At 33.0% G+C, this 22613-nt stretch overlaps 1 protein-coding gene across 2 annotated transcripts in view; it reads left to right on the top strand.

Annotated features, from left to right (window-relative positions):
* RTKN2 (rhotekin 2) overlaps positions 1 to 21477 on the top strand; it is a 78677-nt gene extending 57200 nt beyond the window's left edge. For both annotated transcript variants that reach the window (XM_001502301.6, XM_014733413.3), the window contains 4 exons: positions 344 to 475; positions 11963 to 12128; positions 16200 to 16307; positions 17573 to 21477. In XM_001502301.6, coding sequence (XP_001502351.4) covers positions 344 to 475; positions 11963 to 12128; positions 16200 to 16307; positions 17573 to 18108 — 942 coding nt within the window. In that variant the 3' untranslated portion in view covers positions 18109 to 21477. The remainder of the gene's footprint in view (positions 1 to 343; positions 476 to 11962; positions 12129 to 16199; positions 16308 to 17572) is intronic.
* Positions 21478 to 22613: the final 1136 nt, after the last annotated feature.

The raw sequence follows: 22613 nt of genomic DNA, 5'->3' as shown, positions 1-22613 counted from the left end.
GAGTCATTAGGTGAATTGCTGTGGAATTCTAAGCACTAATTTTTAATAGAGTATCTTCTCTAAAACTCGGTTGATTTATGATTTTATGTGTATAAAAGTTATGTGGTAATTATTACTTCCATTTTGCTTAATGCTTTTGAGAATTCCAAACCTTTCTTCTCTGATATTAACGTACTTCTTGATTTTGGGCTAATTGACTCGTGCAGTAAATTAGTGGGTAACTCTATCACATTTAAAAATTTCAAAAAACTAATTTAATTTTGATAAATATTTTGTTGAATTTAGAATTAAGATGATAAATACTGATTTAAGGTTGATAGTTTCTTGGTTTTTTTTTTTTCAGCAAATGGTGGAAGGTCTGATTAGTTGGAGAAGGTTGTATTGTGTTTTAAGAGGGGGTAAACTCTATTGTTTTTATACTCCTGAGGAAATCGAAGCTAAAGTGGAACCAGTTTTGGTAGTGTCCATTAATAAGGTAAATAAAATGCTATTTTGAAAATAAAGATAAAACGTTTTATCAAGTTTGTTTTTGTCCATAACTCACATTGTTGCCATCTTATAAAGAAAAGAGGACTGCTAAAAATAGGTTAGTTCATAAAGATAATTTAGTCCTATTTTTCGTCCATTATAGAGCTTATCCAGTAAAGGAAATAGTATATTTCCTAAGAACACACAGTAGTAAATTGGAAATCTGTATCAGTAAATAGGTTTTAAAGCAGAGAATGTAACTCCACATTAACAGGATATTTACATTTTTCATGAATTTATTTAAGTAAGAGATTTTATAAATTGTTAGCTCCTGTTACAGTGATGCTCTTTCTAGTTAATATTCAAATGAACCCATAAAAAGACATTCCTGAGTATGCTTTCTGATTTCTTACAGGATTGATGGGCAGTTGTCCAACCTTCTGTCAGAATAGGAAAGCCTGACAGTCGGTTCAGAATATTTGAGTGCTTACCCTGCATTTCAAAAGTAGTACTACACACCTAGAGAGTCTATCCAATGAGTGTGTATACACACACACACACGTACTGGTTTGATACAAAGGAGATTATTAAAGTTTCGTTACGAATTTTTCACCCAAAAATCTGTAGGAAAACTTTTCAATATAAGGCAGACTTATTTCCTTTTATCCCATGATCTTAAATTTATCTTCATCTGTCATCCAAGTCTAGTGTTTATTAGAGAGTTTTTCCCCCTTTCTACGGCATTCTTGCTCTAAAATACTTCAATGGCATTTCTAGAGCAGAATGTCATGTTTTCTGCCTGTGCAGTGCTCTTCATTGTTTCTCGTTGTTGTACTTTGCTTGCCTTTGGAGTGGTTGAATTAAAGGATATGATAAAATTTGACCCATCACATCTTTTAACTGTACATATTCTACCTTGTTTTTAAATTTTCTTTTGAAGAAAACTGTAAAGTTCTATGTCCTGAAAAACATGTGGATATTGGTCTGCTAACCTGTAAAGACTTGAGTTAATTTCTGTCATCTTTTCCAATAATAGCATTTGATCTTTTTATATCCTGCTTTTAGAAATTACACTGCTTTTTACTTAAAGGAATCCTTCAGTGAGACCTTTTATGATGTAATTAAGTCCACTTAATTTATCCATTTTGTGTATTAGAAAGATTAATACTGCTCTTAAATAATATACCTCAATACTATAACATAGTTTATTTTGGTTTAGAAAATTGTTTAAGCAAATATAATTTTATTATTGGAAAATCAATCTAATTTTTTCATTACTTGCCAACATTTTGTTTTGTTTTGTTTATACACCATTTACTTTTCCCCACCTTAGTCTTTTGAAAATTTCAAATATACAGAAAAGTTGAAATAACAGAATAATGAACACCTGTATACCCTTTGCCTAGATTCTTCAGCTGTTAACATTTTGCCATATTTGCTTTCTCTCTAGATAGTTTAAAAACTTTTTTCTGAACTATTTGAAAGTAAGTAGCAAACAGCACAAGATTTCTTCCCTGGGATATTTTAGCATGTTTCTCCTAAAAACAAGGACATTTCCTTTATAACCATAACATTGTTATCACACTCAAGAAACTTATTGTTGATAAAACAATATTATCTAAATATAGAGCAAATTGCCCCAGTTGTCCCCAAAATGTTCTTTCTAATTTTTATTTATTGTTTGATCCAAGACCCCATCTGGGATCACAAATTCCATCTGGTCACCATTCTTTTGTTTGTTTCCTTTTCATCTAAATTGTGCCCTTCTCTCGCTGCCTTGTGTGTGTGTGTGTGTGTGTTTCATTACATTGAGACTTTTGAAAAGTGCGGGCCAGTTTCCAAATCTGTATTTGACTAATTGTTTCACTACATTCAGGTTAAATAGTTTTGGCAAGAGTTCTACATGGATGATTTTGTCTAATCTGTTTTACACTAGGTAGCTAGATAGTAAAAATGGAATCCTACTAATTTTTTTTCTTACATGTTGTACAATGAAATATAGATAATCATAAACCAAATTAAAATGTAGTCTAAACAAATGACATTTTTAAAGTCATTTGTTTTGTTTGAAAACAGTCTTCAAGGGATTCATTGTACCTTATCTCAGCCCTTTAAGGTAGGCAGAACAGGTATGTCAGACCTGTTTTACAAGTATATTATTTGTGATTTACAAGTGAAGAAACAGACTCAGAGATCAGCTAATAAGTAAAATTATATAGCTCATTCTTTTCCTAATGACTAGGGAAAATTTAGAAATTCATGGACTGTTTTTCTATTTCCTTATAGATATACGGCTAGACTAGATTTGGAAGGCAAAATTAGACTTTTTCCTATCTCCATACCCATTGAATCAGCTTTGAAAGTGAAAAATAGCCCTGAAATAAGATTCTGAGCCTGAAGCCGTGATCTACGTATAGGCAATGGCCTGGGCATATACTGAATCTTCACCATTTAAATTTAAGAGAACAGTTATAATGGAACTCCTCTGTTATTGTAGCCAATGCATCTCTATTTTCTTGTCCAATGACAAGGATCAAATTCCAGAAAAGTGGTTAACAGTGTTTACATAGCCTGAGTGAATTGATTTTTTTTTTCAGTTGACTCATTTTTCCTTGTGGTAATAAAGGCTGTTGGCCTGGAGACTGATGGGATTCTGTAGTCAATCTGCTCCATTATTAAGATGAGTGAAATCAACATATTTAGCAATCCCAGGGTGGTTTCACAGTTGATCATTACAAATTTACAGGAAAATGATTAATCCAGTAATTTGTATAGTCTCAGCCTTAGACTTGGGGACAAAATGGACTATATTTGACCCTGAGAACTATTGGCATAAATATCTCTTCCATTGTACATAACTTTTGCCTAACATAGAAAAGAGAATTTTAAGGTTAAACAGTGAGGTAAGAATTAAGGTTGGGAAAATTAATGTAATTTAGTTGCTGATCTCATCAGAAATTACACTCATGACAAAATCTTCCATTCTCTAGCTTTGTGATACTACCATCTAATTTTCTGCAGCACTGATTCCTGCCCTTTCTCTGTAGAAACTTTTCTCCTTGCAGTTCCTGCTTCTACCTCAGATTTCCTTTGAGCCCTTCCATTCACCTGAAAACTTCATTCTTAACAGTGATTGCCACTGGTCTCCTTATTTAAATATGTCAAACGCTATCTCAGTCGAGAAATCTATTTGTTACTTCTGAAAACACAAGTTTTATATAATTATGTCTCCTATTAATGTAATTTTTACTCATTTTTTTCTCAACTTATAAAATTATTCAAGTTTACAGAAAAGTTGAAAAAAAATACTATAATGATCACTTGTATACTAGCTAGATTCACCAGTTAACATTTTCTCATCTTTGCTTTATCTTTTTTTGCGGGGGTGGGGTAGTTTAAACACTTTATATTATATTTACTTATTTATTTTATTTATTTATTTTTTTTGGTGAGGAAGATTGGCCCTGATCTAACATCTGTTGCCAATCTTCCTCCTTTTGCTTGAGGGATATTGTCGCTGAGCTAACATCTATGCCAATCTTCCTCTGTTTTATGTAGGATGCCGCCAAAGTGTGTCTTGATGGGTGGTGCTAGGTCCACACTCGGGATCCGAATGTGCAAACCCCAGGCCACCAAAGCCAAGCCCACAAACTTAACCATTATGCCACCTGGCTGGCCCATCTATTTAATTTTTAATCAGCTGGGTGGTGGTATAGTTTACATAAAATAAAATTCACCAGTTTTAAGTATACAATTTGATAATTTTGACAAATAATACACAGTTGTGTAATCATTACTGCAATTATTATTGGATTATAGGTTTTTTGTGTTTTTTATCTTTTTTGTGAGTACGTTTAAATTCTACTCTCAGAAAGTTTGTTATACAATAGTGTTATCAACTATAGTCACCGTGTTTTACATGAGATCCTCAGACCTTATTCATCTTATAGTTGAAAGTTTGTAAAATCTCTTTACTGATCTATATTTTTTGCTGACCCATTTGAACATAACTCTCCAACACTGACACTTCATCTCTGAATACTTCAACATGTAACTCTTAAAAATACGGGCCTTTAAATATATATATATTATATATTTACACACAGACATGTGTATATGTATATATACATGTAAATTTGCAATACCCTTATCACAACTAAGCAAATTAACAATAATTCCCTTATATCATCTAATATCCAGTTTGTATTCAAATTTTTCCTTCGTTCCCAAAATGTCCTTTTAGCTTTTGCTTTCAATCTAGGAATATTCAAGGATTGTGCATCCTTTGTACTTCTTCTAAACTGTAAATTAGTTCTAGAGGCTTGATTATATTCATTTTAAACATTTCTTACAAGAATATTTCATGGATAAAGACAGATAGTTTATAGAGCATCCTGTTCAGAGGCACATGATATCAGCTTGTCTCAGTATTGGCAATGCCAAGTTTAGTGACTTGGTTGAGGTGGTGACCACTAGCTCTCTCCAGTATAAAGGTAGGCTTTCTTCTTCACAGTTAGCAAGTAGTCAGTGAGGTGATACTTGGCACTGTGTGAATATCTTTGTCATCCAACAGTCTTTCACATAAAGGTTTTAGTGACCAGACTGCCCTTGCCTGAATTGGTTATTGCATTGGAGATTGCATATGTTTTTCTCATACTGTCCTTTCTTCTACATACATTAGCTGGCATTCCTTTGTAAAGAAGGACTTTCTCTCATCAACTGGGAATGAATTACTGTCCTTTCTGAAAAGACAGGATAGATGTTTAATATTTTAATTACCTATTTTCAGAGTAAGGAGTTGGTATTACATATTGGTGTTGTATTGATATTAGCAATATGTATTGGAGTATTATTATCCCCTGCAGAGGTAGCAAATGAATGCCATGTCTGTTGTCCCCCCCACCCCCGCCATATTATGATAAACTCATAAATTTTTATCTATTCAGTGTTTTAAATTGCTTGGCTTTTACATATAAAATGGGGGCTGGCCCCATTGCCGAGTGGTTAAAGTTCAGCATGCTCGACTTCAGTGGCCTGGTTCCACAGGTTCGAATCCCAGATGCGGACCTGGTCTGCTCATCAACTGTGCTGTGGAGGCATCCCACCCACAAAAAATAGAGAAAGATTGGCAGAGATGTTAGCTCAGGGCTAATCTTCCTCAAGCGAAAAGTAGAGGAGGATTAGCAACAGCTGTTAGCTCAGGGTGAATCTTCCTCACCAAAAATAAATAAATAAATAAATATAAGGTAGATGTTTTAATTGTTTTGCTTACTTTGAAAATTTCTAAGGGACACATGCTATTAGTGTATTCTTACATAAACAGTATCTTTGATAAATGCCAACTTTGTATTTTTTGATATGTAGAGTAAGCATCAAATAAAACTTTTAAGAATAGTGTTTTTATTTCAGTTTTTAGTATATTTCGAATGCTAGGCCTTTAAGGTCTTTTTATGCTTAATCAAGTTAAATAATAAATAAAAATCAGAGTTCCTTTCTTTTGATTGTCTTTCCTCTCTCATGATTTAGAAAATAATAATTTTCTTAATGCTACTTTAAAAATTATGTGAAAGCATAAATTTTGCAGTTGCTAAGGTATATAAATAATAGTTCTGTTATTTTGATCACAGAATCTGTTCTCTAACTATAATTCTTGTCCTTCTAAATGGCATTTCCTGTAAGGCTAAGTCAGTTCATTAATTTTCATAGGGAGCCATCTGTGGAAATAGTCACATTAGGCAAAGAAAAGCCTAAAAGCTATTCCCCTCCCCTTTTCAATCCAAATTTGAAAGGATGATTTACTTCAAAGTGATTGCTTCAACTTCAAAAAACTTCCCTATGAATGTTGTTGAGCAAGACATTCTCAATAAGGGGTACTTAACTGGAGCCACTGACTCTCTTATACATTGTAGAAAGCATTTGATTAGCCAGAGTTTTATCCATTGCCAATGGGGTGGGGAGTGGAATGGAAAAGAAGTGTGGGTCTTTGAGATCAATAGTCTTTTCTTGATTTAAATACTATGCATCACTTCATTTTAATAAATAATAAAATCTGTCCTAAACAAGTCAATAACTCCTTGGTGTGATATACCTTTGTTAAATTGTCTTGAAATTGCTTTTAACCATTATGTTTATCATGGACCCTAGCAAGCAAAATTCTTATGAAGCATATGGGATTTTCTTCTGATTATATTGGTCCTCGTAATGTCTGAACCCTATCAACTTTTCAGATTGTCCCTTATTAAATGCGGTAAAAATAATTTTTTAAACAGCCTTTTCCTGTAGGAGTTTACATCTGATTTCATTGACGTAAATTGCAAATAATTATATCACACTAATACTAATCATACCTAATGCTTGGCTTAGTTTATGGTTATGCTTTACACATTTCAAAACCTTCCTTGCCATGTATTGTGAAGATATAATTTCTTTGTCATTATAGTCTATATAAGGTCTAAAGCTTGTTTTTAGCCAGCAACATTTTGTCTTCATCTCTAATTAACAAGACTTTAGACCAAACACCTTTCAAAGAACTCATTTATCCTTACAACATGTTTGTGAAGAAGATGTGACTGAAATAATAATATCTCTCCATTATAGATAAGAAAGCAGGCACTTATTTTTTTCTACTTGTATTTTATTTTATTGTTATTTTTTTCTTTGAGGAAGATTAGCCTTGAGCTAACATCTGCTGCCAATCCTCCTCTTTTCTCAGGAAGACTGGCCCTGAGCTAACATCCGTGCCCATCTTGCTCTACGTTATATATGAGATCCTTACCACAGCATGGCTTGCCAAGCAGTGCCGTGTCTGCACCCAGGATCCAAACCGGCGAACCCTGGGCCACCGAAGTAGAACGTGCGCACTTAACTGCTGTGCCACTGGGCTGGCCCCATCTACTCGTATTTTATTCTTTTAATTGTCTTTTTGGAAAATTTCAAGATAATCTACAAAGAGAATAATACAAATGAACCCATCTGTACCCTCACACGTTACCCCCACCATAGAATTATTTTGAAGCAAATTCTAGATACTGTATCATTTTACTTGTATTACAGTTGTCATAGTTGAGAAAATTTATAGCCATATATACAGTCAATATATCATCAAAAGTCCAGAAAGCATTCAGCTTTCCCGGTCTGGTAATTTTTCAATGGTTTTTTGAATCAGGATCCAAATAAGGGCCATACGTTGCAGTTGATTGGTTAGGTCTCAAATCTCTTAATCTCTTGGCTTTCATTCTCTCTGTCTGTCTGTCTCTCTCTCTCTCTCTCACACACACACACACACACACACAAACATAGGTAATCACATATTATTAAAGAAATTGGGTCATTTATCTTATGGTTTTCCATAGTCCATAGTCTGGACTTTGGTGATTGCATCTTTGAGTTGTCTTTTTTCTTCTATTTTTGGATCAGATTTAGGTGTGCACTTGTTTGTTGGTTGGTTGGTTAGTAAGAATATGTCTTAGGAAATATTATCAAGAGGTATATAGTAAGTCTGAGTCTTCCACTCATATTAACATCCAGTGATAAGCATTGCTTAGATCTTTTATTTAATTAGGGATTGCAAACTGGTGATATTTTAACGTTCTTTCTTCATTTATTACCCGGAATACTTCAACTTCATCAGCTATTTGGTTGAGGTACAATTCTTACAGGAAAGGATAAGAGCTTGATTTATATATTAGTTACAAAAACAATAAGGTGGTTCCCTAGCATCCTTTAAAGGTGACCAACGAGTTAGTTTTTAAATATCATTAGCAATTTAAAAACATTTTTATGCATCAATCCATTACCATTGTTATTCTTATAGATGTTCAGATTGTCCCATCTTTGGCTACTGGAAGCCTCTTCAGGTTGGCTCTTGAGTCTTTTTGATCAACCCTGGTAATCTTTGATTTGTTAGCGTAAGATGTTCCAGGATCATCCAATACATTTCCTGACCCAGGCTGGGAATCAGCCATTTCTCTAGAGCTCTGATTCCTTTTAGTAAGAAAGAGCATTTGGAAACCGTAATCTGGGTACGTAATAGACTTTTTAAAGGTTATATAGTCAAAAGTAAAGTAAGGTAAGAAACAGTTCATGGATCTAGTCCTGATCTAATAATTTTCCATTACCACAGAAATGGAGAGGTTGAAGTACAGTTTTAAATCAAAATAATGAACAACCTACAAGAAACTTTCCTTTGACCTTAGAGTTCATTATATTTTGTTACAAAATTTACTTCTCAGTTTATATTGTCATTGATTTCACTTGGCCTTCTCTGGGTGCCCACCATCTCATGTAGTGGAAGGTTGCAGTTCAATATGTGCTGATTGGTAAGAATATAGCCAGCCAAGGATTAAAATTTCATAGCAGGTAGTCTCAAATCTATCTACAAATCAGTGAAAGTTGACCGTAAAGCCTCCCAAAGCAACTAAAAGGGTTGAGATTAGCAAAAGTAAAACAGAAAACTCTTGCCTTGGGTAGGTTTCCTCGTCTATAAATTAAAGAGTTGCATTAGAGATTGCCTCTTGAATCTGAGTCTATCAATGTAAAACTTTTTGTCATTATCTGAGTTGTTCTTTTCCTGTCTCATTCATTTATTCATCCAATATTTTTCAGTTACTTAGTGGATACCAGGCAATACTTTAGGCGGTAAAAATGAGAGCTAAAGTACTCAAGCTTCTTGCTTTCATACCCAACTAAGAAGATATACCTTCCTCATCTGTACATTGTGAGACCACGATGGCAACAGTCCTGAAACTCACCTCTTTTCTCTAATCCACTTCTTGTTTGAGAAGTGAAGTCCTGAGCACTGTTATTGACACTTCGCCCACACTGAGAAATAGTTTGCATGAACTTTTTGACAGTATTAGAAACTTTGTTTAATCACTTTTTCTTTGACATGCAGTTTTTGGTTGAAGAAATTTCCCTTGAGTTAAATTATTTGGGGTGATAAAATATAGAAGTTAATTCAAATGATCTATTCTGCATTTCATTTGCACCTTTTAAAAACCTCTCGTGTTTTAAAAATTTAGCAGTTTTTGTGGTTACCAGAGTTAATGAAATGTATAGTATTTATATATTATTGCAGTATATTTTCTAAGAAGGATATAAATGATCCAGTTCATCAGATTTTCTACAGGGCTATTTTCATTGGAAATGATATCTTGGTATTATTTAAACTACATATTCATCTATAAAAATCACACTTGCCTTATTTGAAAGTTGAATCCATTTTAATCCTATATACAATAGGTAGTCGGAAATTTGTATTAAAATGAATTTGGGTGGAGGGAAGCACAGTTTCAGCAGCAAGAATACTTCATATGTTATTGTTTGGATTTTTTTTTAATACTAACAGAAATAGAGGGTACCCCCTCCCAACCCTGCACTGAATCAGCATTCAATTAGTCTGATAGAGAAGTACATCAAAGATCCTTCCTAGAGCTTAAGTCATTCTCTGTAGTGATAATAAGCTTTATATTTAAAGAGGTTGATTACATGCATTCTTGGGCTCCAAGGATGCCACTTAGGGCAGCATTTTTTTATATTGTATAAATAATTACTTAAAAGAATTAATTCACGAAGTTTATTACCAAGGCACTGGAGTGTAAAAAGACCCTATTATGATAAAATTATAGTGCTGGCCATAAGTGCATTACAGTCCTCTGAAGTCACATTCCTACATTTTAAAAAGGACAGGATAGATTGACTTTAAGATGGTTACCAATCTGGGGGCCAGCCCTGTCTTAGCAGTTAAATTTGCGTGCTCCGCTTCAACAGCCCGGGGTTTGCTCATCAGCCATGCTGTCGTGGTGTCCCACATACAAAGTAGGAAGAAACGAAAAATTACCTGCGTAAAAAAAAAAAAAAGAAAAAGATGGTTACCAGTCTTTATATTTTGTGATACTCCAAAGTTTCAAAGTTATGTTGCTACTTTATATAGCATACATTTTTTTCTCATGTGAATTTTGAATAAGAATTTCTCCTTTCAGCAAAGAACTTCTTATGTAGTATATGTGGTGTTCACCTGCTCATATTTACCCATTTTTCAGGGAATGGATAGCTTTTCTTCCTGACTCTTTGCTACTTCCATAATGTCCATATGTGAATGTTGGTTTTGGTGTGTGACTGTACATACAGTTTCTCTTCACTCCATACTCAATGAAGTGAAGAATTTCTTCCCACTCTTAATCAGCTTTTGTAACTGCCAGCCAAATACTCTTCTGCATACATTACACTGGGCTTAACCATTTTCCTCTAGAACTGCTCTACCCAGTACAGTAGCCACTAGCGGCTGTTAGGTACTTAACATGTGGCTGGTCCAAATTGAGATGTGCTATAATTATAAAATATAGACTGAATTTTGGAGACTTAGTATGAAGAAAGAATGTAAAATATCTCAATTTTTTTATTGATTACATGTTAATATTTTAGATATGTTGGGTTACATAAAATGCATTATTTTAAAATGTAATAATTAATTATTACATAATTATTTTCACCAGTTTCATTTTACCTTTTTTAATGTGGTTGCTAGAAAGTCTTAGTTTACATATGTGTCTCTCATTATATTTCTAATGGATAGCACTGCTCTAGAATAATGTAATATCAGTCATTATCCAGGCAGCCAAATGTCTGTCTTTGCATAATAAATAGTACTATTCCAGGCTTTTTTCCCCAAGATGCCTTGGAAACTACATGTAGTTGCTAGCTTATCTGTGACATGGCTTGTCACATGTGTGACTTGGGAATACTTTTCTCTTCTACACATGTACACGATAGGCATCACCACGATACCATACCTGGTACCACTCAGAAAAAAGCTTTGGACTATCAACATGAAGGAAACCATTGCCTTTGTTGTAGAGTGTCATATTCAGCACTTTAAAAATAATTTTTACCATTATGAGGGTTATATTACTTTATGGATCTTTAGCTATGAGCTTTGTAAATGAATGTTACATATGAAATAAATGTTAATGAGGAAAACCTGTTTGCTGCAGTAAACACTAAGTTATGGTTTTACTGCTTTAACTGATAGCACTGTATATTATGAATGAATATTATAATAAGAATCATACTTTACTGATTCTTCTGTTTTATTATTGTTGGAAATATAGTTAACACAATTCACGTTACAGTTATGACAACACTGTATTTGTTTTATTGCAAGTTTTAAGATGTGTATAAAAGACAACAAACTCCTACTTAAACTGAGAGATCAAAACAAGTTATATTTTTATCTCATGTAATTTAACATAAATGCCATATGTAGCATATTTTAAAAAATTATTTTTAATATGAAGCATTTTTTTAAAACCTAAAAAACCTTCTGTATTTGAATTTGAATATTGAAAATTCTCAAAATTACTATTTTAAATTTCAAATGATCAGCAATAAAGTTATAATTACATTAGGTAAAGCATGGTAGCTAAGCAATAAAACATTTATTTGATCATTACAGAAATATTTTCTTGTAAAACACCAATTTTGTCTTAATTTTTAGGAAACCAGAATTCGGGCAATGGATAAGGATGCCAAGAAAAGAATTCATAATTTCTCTGTCATCAACCCTGTTGCTGGACAGGCTGTAACTCATATTTTTACAGCTGACAATAGAGAGGATCTTCAAAAATGGATGGAAGCCTTCTGGCAGCATTTCTTTGATCTTAGTAAGTCAGTGTCTGGATTTCCTAGTAGTATATTCATATAGCGTGAAAGGATGCACACAGCAATCTAAATATTAAAATTATATTATTACCTTATAGTTTGTATCAGGAATTTTTTATGCTCTTGAATCAAAAGGTAGTGTATCATCATGCTTTTTTCTCTCCTCCTTCCCCCAGTGCCTGACTGACTATAGTATAGTATACCTTTGAATTCCTAGTATCCCTACCTCTTACTTTTAAGTTCCTCTTGTCTCTAAAACAACTAGACCACATTTTTTCAAAATATTAGTATTTAACTACTTAAGGCAGAGTGTTTGATAAAGGGATAAGAAGTCATTTGAGGAGTAAAAAACTTCTCTAGGATAGTGATGATCCTAAAATGTTCAGGAGGAGCCTCATTTTTATGTCACCTTCTGCTAACTCCAGACTCATTATAATATAATCTTGGGCATCATCCAGAGATTTTTTTTAAACCATACATATGGTTTTTCAGTTTCAATAATACAGTCCAACGGCATGGATTATAAAAACAATGTGATAGTAATATAACAGAGTTCTAGAATGTAGAAGATGTGAGGTTCTAATATTCTCAATTTAAGAAGGAATTTTATCAACAGGAAAATATTGAAATTGTATATTGAAAATGCAGACTAGTGATAATGGCTCTTTCTAATCAAACTAAGCCTACTGTTAGATTCAACCAGTATTTTATGTCTTTAAAATGCTCTTCTATAAAATTACCAAGTAGAGCCATTTCCAAACAATAGAAAGTTAGTTCTGAAACTCCTAGAAATAGTCTTAGAGACATTTTAGGACTTTTTATGAGCTGTTTTTGGGAACTTTATAAAAGAGGTAATACCTGCAGTTCCCAGGTTAATTTTTATAAGCCTACTCTGATCCATGGCCTGATCAAGTATTACAGTGATGGTTGGGGAGGGGGCAAAAATGGGAACTGAATTTATTGATTACTTTCTACATACCATGTGGCTTAATTTATTTCTCATAACAACCCAGTGAGATAGAAATTGTGTCCCTCTATTCTAAAGATGAGAAAATTGAGGCCGGAAGAGGTTTCTAGATTGCTGCAGGGAACCAGAGGACTCCCTCCATGTCCTTCTTGGATTCTTTAGGACTTGTTTCCCTTAAGTACTATCCCTAGGCATTCAGTGGATGTTTAAATACTTGTTCATGCTTATCAGCATGCACTACATTTCTTTAAAATTTCAGCTGATCTTAGGTGTGTAACTTAAAAGACAACAACTTCCTTTTGTTTGCTGATCACAGCTAAAATTTTAACTGCTTTCCTAAATGCTCTGAGTTAGTCTGTTTTACAAAAGACTATATTATTTTTAGAAATGATTCTGATATTTTGTAATTTTTACATACATAAAAAAGGAAGGAGAAGTAAAAGGAGGTAAAAATGTTGGAATATTATAGTCTGAATATCAGCTACTGCCAGATGATCTCATGTTTCCGTTCTCCAGATTATGCAAAATAATTTATCATGCTAAGATGGGGAGTTGCAAGGATAAGAATCTCATGACATTTTTATACTGTCAAACTAATAAGAAAGTGATGACAATGGTTCTCAGGTCTGGCTACTTCTTTAATATTTAATGCTTTTGGGATAAAATCTGCCAGTCTAATTTTTAAAGTACAAATTCAGTTAGATTTGCACTTTAGAATTCATTGTTTATAAAGAGATGAAGCAAAGATGGAAGTGTTTATACTATCCTCAAGGCTGACTTGTAGTTTAAAAATTTTTACTTTCCTGGAGATAGTGTAGCCTCTTGTGGTCTTAGGTGAAGTATGATGTGTAGAACAAAGTAGAGGATAGATTTCCAGGGCAGAATAAAGTAAAATCAATTTAATATTTAGAGAAGTTTTGACTCCTCTTACGAGTAGAAAATCAGGAGAGCGAGATAATTAGAAATCATGAGGAGACGTTAATGGAACTAGGTCTGTTTAGCCTGTAGAAGAACAGCCTGAGGAGTGGACGTTAGGAGGCAAGGGGAATGTAAGAGCTAATTTTTAATATTTGAGAACTAACAAATCTGTGAAAGAGAAATGCCGCTTGTTCTGGATGATCAAAAAGGGTAGAGCCAGGAATGGTGAGTCAAAGATAAATTTTTTCCAAATATTTAATAGTATAAATATTGAGTTATAGAAGTAGCTTAGCATAACAGATCATTTTGACAACACTATAACAATAAATATTATTGTGGGAAACATCTTCAATATACAGATATCACGTGAACAACACATACCCACTTAATATTTCATATTGGGCCTTTATTTTTATGTTAGCATACTGGTATCATGTATAACTCTGCATTCTGATTTATTCACTGGTAAAATAAATGTTTTAGTTGTAAAGTCTTGACCAGTGAACGTACCACATTTGTGCCTCTGACTTCAGTAACACGTGGGATAATGTGGCTTTATATTCCATTTTTCAACCTGATTAGTATTCTGCTACCAGTTTAACAATGAAAAGCTTTCATCTATCAATATAGAAAAATACTGCACATTATAATTTGTCTAGATTTGACAGAGAAATGTTTGCTAGTTTAAAATGTTTCATTATTTTTCCATTAGATAAGGCCTTTTTTCCTGCCCCCAAGAAGGAAAAGCTGTCTTTTATATATTTATCTAAAAAAGGAAGTAGAGGGGAGGAATAAGTTATCAGATCTCAGATCCTACTAGATTTACATTCTGCAGAGCAACCTTTGAAGCTTCAAACTCAAGATTTTATTCCTTTTATGAGTTGCTATGTTGCTATGTGGGTTATTTTGAAATTTTTACCATATTCTATATTTAGCATTGTAATAAAACATACTAAAAGGTTTTTTATGTTTCTTAACTGTTTAAGGTGATGGATTTAAAATTTACTCATATATTACCATCACAGTATATTAGACTTAAAACAAGAAAAATGAATAGATAATTTGACTAAACACGAAATATCTTTAATTTTTAAGCCATGGAGAATAACTAAGTTAGATATTGAATATGGAGATTGAGACTATAATAAAAGGAAGAGAAATATAGATCATAAATCAGTCTAAAATGGCACATATGTATATTACTTTTACTTTTCTACTAATGTAAGGTAGAATAGAAGAATGGTGAAGCCCAATAACTTACTGTTATGATGTGAATATAGAGACATAGTTTCTAGCATAGTTCTTATCCAGCTTGCAAGTGCACAATAAAGATGGAAAGGTTACATTTTTTTTATATCCACTCAGCGGAAATAAAATCTGAGAATTTTATTTTAAGATGAAAATAATAAAACATAATTATAAAAGAAAAATTAATGTTATCCGTACTTTAAAATTTTAACTTAATAATTGAAACAACTTATTCAAGAGTTTTTTTTTTTTATTTATTCTGAATGCCTACTAGCTTTATTTAAAGTACTCTTCCCAAAATAATTAGATCCAGCTAGAATTTTGAGTCATATGTCTTGATAGTAATAAGATTTTTATACCTTTTACTTATATGAAAACACAGCATTTTCTAGTTAATATGATTTTTTAAAAGCATGATAATCATCTTGAAGAGATAATTGTTAAATAAGCAGTTCTTATTTCTTAATTAAAATTTTCCAGCTTAAAACCATTTTTGAGAACCACTACTCCTTGCATTTTTTTCTACTTCCTCCTAGGGAACTACATTTCAGTTGATTTTTACCTTTCAACTATCTTAAATACTCGATTTTATTTAATATTTAAATTTTATTTGATATTTTATTTAATATTTAAAAGAAACTTTGACCATGAATAGAAATTTGTTATTGACCATTTGGTGAAATAGTACACTATTTAATAGCTTAGAGCTCTCAGCTTAATATCTGTGCATAAAACTTTATTTTTAAAAGATTAACTTTATGCCCAGACTTGGACTTTGAAATTCTAGGTAGTGCTGTGTTTTTGTGGCTTCTTTTAGGCAATGCTTTATAAATTCACTGTTACTTTTCAAAGCAAAAAATGTGTTGATATCTATTGAAAATGAAATATACATCTTCACATTTATGTTTTAAACTAGCCTGCCTTTCTCTGTCTTTCTTAGGCCAGTGGAAGCATTGTTGTGAAGAACTTATGAAAATTGAGATTATGTCACCACGGAAACCACCTTTGTTCTTGACAAAAGAGGCGACCTCAGTCTACCATGATATGAGTAAGTGGGGTTTGTCTTTTCTAAGCTGCAGGATAACAAAAACAACATTGTCCATACTCAGGCAGCTTATTCTATTGACATTAAAATGCTAAAATTTTCAGGGCACAGTCAAATGAATGAAAAAAGACGATGATTATAGACTAAGGAACTCATGTTTAATAGATGAATTAATGCAAAATTAATGAATACATATTTTTCATAGTTTGAATGCTTAAGATCAAACAAAAATGTTAAGGCTTCCAAATGAATAAGAGTGCACTGAAAATAAATATTAGCTGAGTAGCTGATGAAAATTCTGAAAATGTAAACTTGCAGATTCTAAAATATAATCATGTTTAGTAATTTTTTTGTGTGTTTTCTTAAATTTGTTTTAAAGTAATGTTGAAAATGAATATTAATAAATCGAAGCTTTAATTTCAGGCCAAAAAATTGGTTTCATACTTGGGAAAATTTAAAATTTCTCGACTCATTAATATTCCATTTTTCCATACTTTGAAGGAAGTATATTTATCTTTGTAGGATTGCCTCAGTGAACAGTGTTGTGAACAAGCACAAGTCAATGTTAAATTCTAGTCCATTTTGCCACAATGTCCCTGCACTTACATATGCTTTAAAATGTTAGATTAAAAATGATACATTTGGGTTTACACACTTGAAAATACCAGTGATTCATTTAATAGACATTTATCTCTGTTGTCTTATTTTTCCCAGGGAATGTTTCATCCAGTAGCGTTATCACCAAAGTGCTATCAGGGCTTCACTCTGCTTCCCTGGGTTTTTGGTTTTGGACTTTTTCCCTATTAACAGAGACTTTGCTGGTCTACAGAAAAGAATACTAATCTAGTTACATTTGTCCCAGTCTATATATTAGGCTTTTATAAAAAGGGAATCGACTCTTACCTAGATGTCAGATAGATTTTAAATCCAAGAAAAGTTATTTAATAAATATTTAATCTATAGAATTGAATTGAAAAACGTTCTGATGTAACTCCACTCCTTTGAAAGCTAGATTTTTATTTAGGATTATATTTATGCATATATACATTGTGTGCAGTGCGCACACATAATTTCCTTATTTTTTGGTTCTATTGGTATGGTTATTTTTACAAGTAAATGCCAGTAAAAAGAAAAATCTACTTGCTTATTCTAGTCTGCTTTTGATGACGATTATAGATAGCATATTGGTTTGGAAAATAATAACTTAGGTAAAGTGTGCCCTGCTTTTGAATTTTTTTCCCATGTATTTTTTCTTAAAATTTTTACAGGCATTGATTCACCTATAAAACTTGAAAGTTTAACTGATATAATCCAAAAAAAAATTGAAGAGACAAACGGACAGTTCCTTATTGGTCAGCATGAAGAATCCTCACCACCACATTGGGCCACACTCTTTGATGGTGGTCATCAAGTGGTCATTCAGAAAGAGGTGTTATCTCCTGTAAGCAAGCGGTTACATGATGGGAAAGGGAAAAAGAGGCGAGCTCCTCTTCCTCCTTCTGGTAAAGCTCCATTCAGCTTAAAAACACAAAGCAACACAGATCAATTGGTTAAAGACGGCTGGGAAAAAACAACTGTATCTCAGACCTCGCCGTTGGATGCCAAATTATCAACCCTAATGCATCACTTACAGAAACCAATAGCTGCTCCTCGGAAACTTCTTCCCACCAGGAAAAATAGTTTAACTGATGGTGGACACACAGATACGAAAACCAATTTTGAAGTCAAGCCAGTGCCAGCTCCAAGGCAGAAATCTATCAAAAATCTTTTGGACCCTAGATCATGGTTGCAGGCACAAGTATAGAAAACCCTTAAAGTATATGTACAAAACATTTAACAAAGTCCTAAATGTGAAGCTTAATTCAGAAACACTATAGATATAGTAATATGTAATTATGTAGGTAAATATGATAGTGATTTACATCAGTAATAAGCTGTTAGGTATAAAAAATATTTTATAATGAAGAAATGGATTTCTCTTTTACTTCTGATTTTCATCATATAAGTGATTTCCCTAGCGCAGTGCAAAAGGCAGTTTCTAGACAATATCCTAATTGTTGGAAGGGTTAATTTATTCCTAAATTAGTACCAGGCTGTGAACAACCACTAGGCAGAAGAAAGCATTAAAATTTCTTTGGGGAGAGACTGTCTAGTAATTTAAAATGTGTTAAATATGAGCCATATTCTCATTATGAGAATTTTAATACTAACGGAATGTTTCAAAAGTTTTATTCAAACCACAAATTATAGAATCCACCCAAGAAAATGTCTCCTTAGCATTCTGGAATTCTCATCTAATGGCTCACTGGCTCTCATCTATTGTTTAACTCACTGACCTTTCAAATTCCTGGATAAATTTTGGAGTATTAAATTCCTCATCTTTAGAGGGAATTTGTAATGTGCTATTCAAAGTTGTTTCCTTGATGAGCCCTGAAATCCTGTTGACATTAATTCTCATAAGGGAGGCATAGCATTTATTAGTTTAGAGAAAGGGTAGATGAAATGTTCTTTACTTCCATTTTCCTATGCATGGTGCTAATTTCCATTGTGATATTGGAATTTGGGGAAATGAATAGCTGATTAACACCTTAAAATTCATTTAGTACTTATTTAAAAAGCAGATGGCCAATTCAAAAATATCAGAAAAGTTGGCCATGGTGATAATTTTCAGAATTAATCCTTTTAAAAATTTTAATTAGATTTCCCTTTTCTAGTCAGGGTTGATGTCTGCTATTGATATTATTCATCAGAAGTCCTATTTTTACAATAATGACATCAGAAGCATTTCCATAGGAGGTAATTTCCATAGCAACTGATCACAGTGACCCAAACAGGATTATGAAATCAAGTGAGGAATAAATAGCAAGATGAATACCTTAAAGGAACAAAAAACCCATTTTTTTATAATAGTGCTTCTTGTAAACAAGAGCTGAACAATTTGAAAAATCTAATCAGAATTTCCAAATAAAACAGTTTCCATAAGGTGTCAGCAACAGCACTAAAAATCTCAAATCACAGTGAACCCTAAATGTCATTGCATGAGATAAAAATATAAGGATTAAATTACTGCCCTGCATGTAATCTCTGGAGATCTTTTTAAAGCTCATAAGAACTCAATTTGGATCAGAACTACATTATTACAAAGTAAAATGAACACTTGACAAAAAATAACATTAATTTAATGGAGCCTTTCATTATTTTTAGATACCAGAGTCTTTTTTCATTTGTGTAGCATGATGTAACTGCCAGGCTACTTTTGTGTTTGCCCAGGACTCCTAGTAAGAATTGGGACTCGAGGGAGTAATGATATAAAAGCTCTCCTGTGGCTGGCGACAACAGGATAGACATAGTGTTTGACGAGAAGGAAACCCTATATGCTTGTCTGATAGAATTTAGAGACAGTCATGTGTATGAAAACCTAAAAGAAATAGAATTAATTTGTTTCTTCTAACTAGAAGGCTCTCATAAATTTCTGTTGTGATTGCCAGTTCAGTAAATGACATTTTAAAAATCTAATGGATATTCTTTGAATTTTTGTTTATTTTTTAAACCTTACTGCTGTTTTTGACAGCATTTGTGACTGTTATTGCCGGTAAATTATTGAACTTGAAGATGCTGCAGGCAAATTGTTTCTGAAACTGTCATCTAAGCATTCTCTCTCTTCTTTTTTTTTTAGTTGAAGCCTCCCTTATAACAAACCAGTGTTAAAACTTCCAAATTATATTCTTGTCATTTCTCCTCATGCATATTATATCAATAAGGATTTAAGTTGAGCAAGAAAGAGAATTTATTCATAGAGAAATTACCTAGCAGTTGTGCCTTCAATGGGACACTTTGAAACAAGGCTGACGCCCTTGTTCCTAGAGCCATTTAGGTGAAGCCTGACCAAAGACCACCTTCCCCTCACCCCCCAATTATTCAGGCTGTTTCTGGGGCCCTTCTTACTGTATGTTACTTTGAAATCGAGCTCAAGTCTTTAGCTGCATTTCCTTTGACATTGCACTCATTAAATGTTAGTTCGCTTCCCCCGAAAAGGTATAATACAAAGTTGGGGCTCCCCTTCCTTCCTTCCTTCCTTTCTTCCATCCTTCCTTCCTTCCACAGTTAAAAAAAATCTTTCCGTTGTTTCCCTTGCCTGAGGAACCATGATATTCAAAAAGATACTGCTGAGACTGATGTCAAAGAGCATACTGCTTATGTTCTCTTCTAGAAGTTTCACGGTTTCAGGTCTTACATTCAAGTCTTTAATCCATTTTGAGTTAATTTTTGTGTATGGTGTAAGATAATAGTCTGCTTTCATTCTTTTGCATGTGGCTGTCCAGTTTTCCCTGCACCACTTATTGAAGAGACTCTCCCTTCTCCATTGGATGTTCTTGGCTCCTTTGTCCAAGATTAGCTGTCTATAGATGTGTGGTTTTATTTCTGGGTTCTCAGCTCTGTTCTATTGATACGAGTGTCTGTTTTTGTGCCCGTACCATGCTGTTTTGATTACTATAGCTTTGTAGTATTTTTCGAAATCAGGAAGTGTGATACCTCCAGCTTTGTTCTTTTTTCTCAGGATTGCTCTGGCTATTTGGGGTCTTTTGTTGTTCCATATAAATTTTAGGATTCTTTTTTCTCTTTCTGTGAAATATGTCATTGAGATTCTGATTGGGATTGCATTGAATCTGTAGATTGCTTTAGGTAATATGGGTATTTTTAACTATGTTTATTCTTCCAATTCATGAGCATAAAATATCTTTCCATTTCTTTATGTCTTCTTAAATTTCTTTCAATAATATCTTATAGTTTTCATTGATAGGTCTTTCACTTCCTTGGTTAAATTTATTTCTAGGTATTTTATTCTATTTGTGGTGATTCTAAATGGAATTGTATTCTTGAGTTCTCTTTCTGCTAGTTTGTTATTAGTGTTTAGAAATGCAACTGATGTTTGTATGTGGATTTTGTACCCTGCAACTATACTGTATTCATTAATTATTTCTAATAGTTTTTTCCTGGATTCTGTAGAGTTTTCTATATTTGGAATTATGTCCAAAAAATCTAAAAATACTGAGTTAAACACTTTGTCAAAGAAGTGCTTGTTTTCTCATTTCCTAAAGCGGAAGTTTATGACAGAGAAAAATATGCCGTGTAGTAAAAGACATTTCAGCTTTTTATGAGCTGGCTTTTCACATTCCTTGTTTGTCCTTTCAATTTGTTTCTTGATATATGAAGACTATAAACTTGAAACTAAGAGTTAGCTATCAGATCTTGATAATAATATTATAATTGGAGAAACATAATAGAAAAAATAGATACTTTATGATATTGTGATAATTCTGATGATCTGAAGACAATGTCTTGGAAAGTTACATTTACATTTCAGGCTCTTGGATGTCAATTACTTACAATAACATTAAGATAGTATTATTTTTAATTGCTACAAAGTGGTAAGCTTTTTATTTAAACATCCAGCAAGGAGAAAGAAGGCATTTTGTTATTATAAACACACACTTCCCAAAGTAAATAGTCTTTCAAAATAACAGGCATGCCAAGTCTTAGTGAGTTTTGTTAAACCTCCTTAACTGTCTGCCGTGCCCCCGACTTCTTTCAAATGGATGTGCATGGATGTGGAAAACAATCCATTTATTATACATGCCTCATCTTTACCCTTTAGGATCCTACCAAATGTGTTTTACCTGGTACTGTTTATTAAAGATGGAAGCTGTCTTGATTTAGAGACAATTCATGTAAGGTAGGTTAAGCAGTCAAATATTTCTTGAGGCTTATGTTCAGCACCTCAGCCACCTACTGAGAAGTTAATTAATTCAGTCCAAAATGAAATTATAGGGCAGTTTAGTGCTGTTTGTGTTAAATGCCATTGGAATATAATCACCTGTGTTACCATGAATGAGGAACAACTGTATTAGACAGAGGTGGAATGCTGCACAGGAACAAGAAGAGAAGTGCTTTGGCAGGAAGAATATCTGTCCCTGTGGTCAGAATTTATCAAAACTCATTGTCTTTTTAAAGAGTGAATTATTGAATGGTAAGTAGACTTTAACTGATGACCACTCATATTCTAGTAGTTTTCTTCAGTGTTCTATTAGTCTTAATCTATAATATAGATAGAGTTGACTTTTTTGCACTTACTTTTCAAAAACATTACTATTTTTAAACGTTTACCTGTAACTGCTTCATTCTTAATAATAGTTATGTGAAAATGGTTTATTCTGGATCATGCGTATTCTTAGTTAACACTAGAAAAGATGTTACTTTTGAATTTATTTTTTATTTTTTTGTGAAGAAGAATGGCCCTGAGCTAACCAT

This window comes from Equus caballus, chromosome 1 (assembly GCF_041296265.1).
Source record: "Equus caballus isolate H_3958 breed thoroughbred chromosome 1, TB-T2T, whole genome shotgun sequence".
NCBI classification, from domain to species: Eukaryota; Metazoa; Chordata; class Mammalia; order Perissodactyla; family Equidae; genus Equus; species Equus caballus.
The sequence above is the reverse complement of the archived record's forward strand: the minus strand, read 5'-3'. Positions and strand labels throughout refer to the sequence as shown.